The 5593-nt window shown below is 52.7% G+C and overlaps 1 protein-coding gene across 1 annotated transcript; it reads left to right on the forward strand.

The window, feature by feature from the left end:
* Nucleotides 1-913: 913 nt before the first annotated feature.
* Nucleotides 914-4508, forward strand: SIX6 (SIX homeobox 6). Its single transcript, XM_005605215.4, has 2 exons — nt 914-1976; nt 2906-4508. Exons 1-2 carry the CDS (start codon nt 1405-1407, stop codon nt 3072-3074), a joined length of 741 nt encoding a protein of 246 aa, XP_005605272.2. The 5' UTR covers nt 914-1404; the 3' UTR covers nt 3075-4508.
* Nucleotides 4509-5593: the final 1085 nt, after the last annotated feature.

The following is a 5593-nucleotide window of genomic DNA, read 5'->3' on the forward strand; positions in this document are numbered from 1 at the left end:
AGGCCCCCAGCAGGCCCTTCCTCTCTGCAGAGGGGTCGGTGCTCAGCGGCTCAGGAAGCGCTTTCTGCACCGCCCCCCCTCCCCCCGCCAATTTCTGTGGTTCCCCCTTCTCTATTTTTCTTTTACTGAATTACTTTTGGGCTAAAAGGCCAAGGTCAGAGTTTTCATCCCCAGCTCAAGAGTTAAATGTTCTAACACAGGGCAGGGCAAAATTAGCCTGCAAGAGGAAGACCAAATCGATATTTTTAAAAAGATCTTTGAAATAAGCTTTTAAGTTGCTGTCCTGACCTACGAATGACTTCTCACTCTAGATGTGTCTATTCTGCACTCTTGTTCAAGTCCATTAAACTGGGGGGAAAAACTGAAAAGTATAAACTTTTGGAGGGTGCGATGCCCCTTTTCTTGCGAGTGTGTGACTTCATGGTCAGCACCCGTGTTATCAGGTGTGTGTGTCCTAGCTCATATCTAAAGTGATTTCAGAGGCTTTTGAAGGCGGTGGGGTTAGAGTCCAAACTGACCTCTTCTACAGATGCCCGGTCCCGTTCCTTCTGCTTCAGAGTCGCTTCCCACTCGGCTGCCTTGGCAGCAGGAAAAGGGGGAAGGGCTTGCCGGGATGAGTGCTGGGAAGAAATGAGGCGATCCACTCCCCCCCCCCCCCGCCCCCATTAGTGCGTTTCCTGCAAGGTTTTCTGTTTCGTTACAACTAAACTTGGCGAATTCTCGGAGGATTTCGATTTGGCCCAGTCCTCTTTGTCCTCTGGAGACCTCTTGACCCAAGCAGCGCATTGCCCCAAAGTGGATTCCTGTAGGACTACTGCTTGGGGCAGGGGGCGGGGGAGGGGGGCGGGGGAGGGGGGCGGGGGAGGGGCGGGGTGGGAGGCGGAGGAGGAGGAGGGAGGAACAAGGCTGGAGTGGGGCGGGTATCGAAACGCTGCCGCTCTCGCCTTTCTTTTTCTTCCAGCCACTCGCTCGTCTTTTCCTCCTCCAGGTTTTGCAAAATACTGAGGAAAAGTCCGCGGGCGAACGGCGGGCGCTGTCGAGAGCGGGGAGGTGCTGAAAAGGCCGGGGAGCGCTGGGCGCTGTCTTGATTGGCAGAGCAGGCCAGTGACTGACAGGGGGTCTCCATGGCGCCCGCGCCGCCAATCCGCCCACCCCAGTAGCGGCGCCCGCTCGCCGGCCTGCGTGCCCTAACTCAGCCGAGCCGAACCGAGCGGCGGAGCCGGCACCTCCTCCCATCCCTGCGCTCGCACGCTCGCTCGCTCCCCGCCGCCACCCCAGCCGCACGTCCCGGCTGCCCCGAACCTCTTCACGGAGGAGAGCCTGGCGCACCCGGCCGGGCTCGCGGGCGTCTGCTGCGTGTCCCGCTCCGGGCTCAGCGTCCCTGCTGCCGCCGGGGTTGCCTCGATGTTCCAGCTGCCTATCTTGAATTTCAGTCCCCAGCAAGTGGCCGGGGTATGCGAGACTCTGGAGGAAAGCGGCGACGTGGAGCGCCTGGGTCGCTTCCTCTGGTCACTGCCCGTGGCCCCTGCGGCTTGCGAGGCCCTCAATAAGAATGAATCGGTGCTGCGCGCGCGAGCCATCGTGGCCTTTCACGGTGGCAACTACCGCGAGCTCTACCATATCCTGGAAAACCACAAGTTCACCAAGGAGTCGCACGCCAAGCTGCAGGCGCTGTGGCTCGAAGCGCATTACCAGGAGGCTGAGAAGCTGCGTGGACGGCCCCTGGGGCCGGTGGACAAGTACCGCGTGAGGAAGAAGTTCCCGCTGCCGCGCACCATTTGGGACGGTGAACAGAAGACACACTGCTTCAAGGAGCGCACGCGGCACCTGCTACGGGAATGGTACCTGCAGGACCCATACCCCAACCCCAGCAAAAAGCGTGAGCTCGCCCAGGCGACCGGACTTACTCCTACGCAGGTGGGCAACTGGTTCAAAAACCGCCGACAAAGGGACCGGGCGGCTGCAGCCAAGAACAGGTCGGTACCTGGAGGCCTCCAGGGCCTTGCGCTCACTGGGGAAGGGGCGGGCGACGGCACCCCGGGCGCCCTTCCCCAGGGCCTGGCGACTTGGATTCGGCAGGGGTTGGGAGCGCGGTTTGTCCCCGGTTATGGGCCCACTGCGTTCAGGGGGTTTCCTTCCGGGCTGTCGGTTCCTCACCCTCTCTCTCTCGTTCTCGGCGCCTGGGGGTCGCTCCAGCAGCAGGTTCCAGTCACCAAGACTGCATTGGGAGAGGGAAAGAAATAAAAATTAAAGTCCCGGAAACAATAAGGACTCCAAGGCCCAAAGCCAATTCTTGTCAGCCTGGGCCCAGGCTCCTATTATTAAGTGAAGCCTGGCTTATTAGCAACGTGGCAGGTCAGTGTTGTCATTTTTAAAGACCAGATGCATCCTTCTCTAATGCTTTGAAAATAGTTTTCGATAGACTTCTGTTTCTAAGAAGTGGGAAGTCGAGTTTTCCTCTTCCCTCGCAAGGGCGGCCCTGTCTCCGAAGAGCAAACTAGTAAGTTGGCTGAGGCTTTTCATTCCCCAGCGTGTGGGTCTCAATTAGCCAAACGTTTTGGCCAATAACCCAGCCTATGCCCCCAGGCCCAAACGCCCCGTGCAACTCATTTATCCTGACAGTATTGTAAGTCTCCCAAAGGTGGCCTACAACCGGGAATGACCCTGCGAGCCCAACATCCCAAAGACTGGGGAGATGGGGAGCCGAGAAAGGACTCGGAAGGAGAATGGGGCTGCAAGGCTCCGCGGAGAGGCGGCCGGGGATTCCTCTGTTGCCTCACCTTACCCGCTTTAACCACTCGGGTCTGAGCGAGAGCCGCTGAAGCTGGGCTTAAGGACTCGGGGGAGGAGGGCCACAGGCGGCTATGTTACCTGCTGTGACTCGTGTCCCTTTCCTTCCCCATAGACTCCAGCAGCAGGTCATGTCGCAGGGCGCTGGGCGGGCGCTAAGGGCCGAGGAAGAGGGCACGCCCGAGGTGCTGGGCGCCGCCGCCAGCCCGGCTGCCAGCCTATCCAGCAAAGCAGCCACTTCGGCCATCTCCATCACGTCCAGCGACAGCGAGTGCGACATCTGAGCTGGCCACCCAACACGCTCAGAAACAGAATCCGGCGGAAAAACAAGACAAACAAAATGAAGGAGGGAGGGAGGATGAGACCAAGCAAACCTAGCGCTTGCGAAGCCAGGTGGCCAGGGACCGGGGCCAGGGACCCACGGGCTCGGGTTGCGGTGTCCGCCCCGCGGCTCGGCTCCCCTGGCGCGCTCCCGCTGCTACCACACGGGCCCGCGGTGAGGCCCGACCCAGCGCCACGTTCTTCTTGCTTTGCTTTTTCCCAAGGATTTTGCTGCAAAGATACCTCCGGAACCCGAACTGCACGCTGAGAGCCTGCCCTGAATCTCCCGTGGGTATTTCACGTCGAAAGGACGGTGTTATATATGTATAACTTTTGCTTTAAAGTTTTTTTAAAAAAACAAAACAAAACATATATATATATGCTGTTTATTTACTTATTTAAGAGACTGCCGTGGTAGGTTTCTCTATATCTTGGAAACTTGCTGTTGCTAAAGCGGCAAGGTGGAGCTGATGGGTTCTGTGTGAAGAAACCAAACAATAAAAACCTGGTGAGCAAGCTTTCTTAATTAAGGGGGCTGCTCTCAGATTCCTGAAAAAAGAAAAAAAAAGGTCATCCTCTTCCCCGGCAGGCAGGGGCTTTTGTGCAAATGGTCTCACTGAGAGTCCTCTCTCTATTTTTTGCCTTCTCTGATGTCTCCCGGTATATTTTTAAAACAGCCCATAGTAGGTCCATAACCACCTCCTCGTCAAATTCTGTGTGTATGTACGTATGTGTGTATGTATGCTATATTTAAACCTAGAAATTGGCAATATGAGCACCCCTATAAGGCAACTCCCCACATCCCTAGCACAGGTAACTATGGCTTGTCCCCCTGACACTCACTTTTATGAAGTGTCAGTGGCTTTCAGGAACAATTTAGGAAGCCAAACTCGGGGACTCAATAGTGAGTTCCATTTTATAAAAACGCAAGACTATTCTGACACAGGCTTTGCAGTGAGAAAGGCTTTCCATCTCCTTTGACGCCCCTCCCACACAAAAGCAGTAGGCACCCATGATGGTGGTAGAGCGAGCATATACTGCATTTAGAATTGAACTCTTGTTAACACAAGACAAAAGAAGATAGGAGAGGTTGTAATAACTAAACTAGCATCTTCCTGCTGCAGAAGCGGTTTTTAATCAAACGCATTATTTTCAACAAAAGGGATACTGAGATGGGGAAAGGACATAATCATGTCACATACTGAGGTGAAATAGAAGACTGCAGAGAAATGACAGGTATTTTAAAAATCTGATCTCTGTATTAAACATGAAACAAGTAATTCAGAGCCTCATTGTCCTTTAATATAGCCTCAACTAAAAATATAAAGTATTCTTAGGATTTAATTTGTCCTCCTAAAGTATGCAGGTGCATGCAGGCACATAGACATACAGACACCAAAAAAAACCACACCCACTGTCCTTGCACAAAAAAAGTAAATGCTACCCAGAGAGTCTCTAAGCTTTTTTCCTGGTGAAACAGATTGCGTATTAAAAATTTGACACTGATCTTTAAATCACTTGAGCTGAACTTCCCTCCTCAAGCTCCCTCCCACCCCACTGGACCCCCTTTGATTTGCCTCTCTGTCCTTAACAGACACTCTTTGGTTCAGAAGCCTCCTCACTTATTCATGTAGAAGTGCCGACGTGCAAACCAAATAAAGATAAGTGAGGTCATGGAAGACAAAAAGCAGTCAAATGGCAAGATACGTGGAGGAAACCCAGAACATGAATAAGGGTTGATTTTTGGTTTCTGAATCGCTTAAATAGATTTGGCCTCATTTTGGGTTTTGCAAGTGATTGTCATTATATTCAGCAGCCCTTATCCAGAGAATTGTTGACAATCAAAACTCTCTTGCACAAGAGCCCTAGATGGAAGGAGTGGGGAAGTCTTTGTGATCAAGCTGGTGTTCTTGCAGAAAGGGAGCAAATACTCTTCTGTGGGTCCTGAAAGGCTAGGATGGTAGAGCTTCCTCAAGACTCTATTTTGGTTCCTAGAGCCCTTGGTAGTTCCTAGAATGCCGAGGAGCAGGGCCAGGTCTGAATGAGACAGGGGAGGTACCTAGAGTACAAAATTTAAGGAGGCATTTCACTCTCAAGGTCAAGCAAGTGCAGCAAGTGCAAGGCATCTGGGAGTGAATGCCTCCTTAAATTTTGCCTTGTCGGCGCCTCCCTTGCTTCACTATAGTCCTTATTCTGCCAAGGAGTATTGCACGTCAATGAAAAATCATAGAATTTCCAGTCTTGTTCCCCAGCCCCAGCCCATCCTAAATATGGAGCTCTCCAGAATCAGCATTTGGAGAAGATAGTTAGCAAATTTTATCTTACTCTTAAGCTGATGCTTCCAGGTCCAAGAGGGAAGGGAAAGGACTAATTAGTGGAAGGATGTAAAGGAATTGGAGACTTCAAAAATCCTACCCCCCTCACCAGTTCCAATGGTACCTAAAGGCAGAAGGAAATGTCCATTTTGCATTCTCAAGAAAAA

This window comes from Equus caballus, chromosome 24 (genome assembly GCF_041296265.1).
Source record: "Equus caballus isolate H_3958 breed thoroughbred chromosome 24, TB-T2T, whole genome shotgun sequence".
Taxonomy (NCBI): domain Eukaryota; kingdom Metazoa; phylum Chordata; class Mammalia; order Perissodactyla; family Equidae; genus Equus; species Equus caballus.

Coding starts and splice junctions, on each gene's coding strand:
- SIX6 (XM_005605215.4), top strand. CDS start 1,405: ATGTTCCAGCTGCCTATCTTGAATTTCAGTCCCCAGCAAGTGGCCGGG. Junction 1,977..2,905: donor GCGGCTGCAGCCAAGAACAG/GTCGGTACCTGG, acceptor CCTTCCCCATAG/ACTCCAGCAGCAGGTCATGT.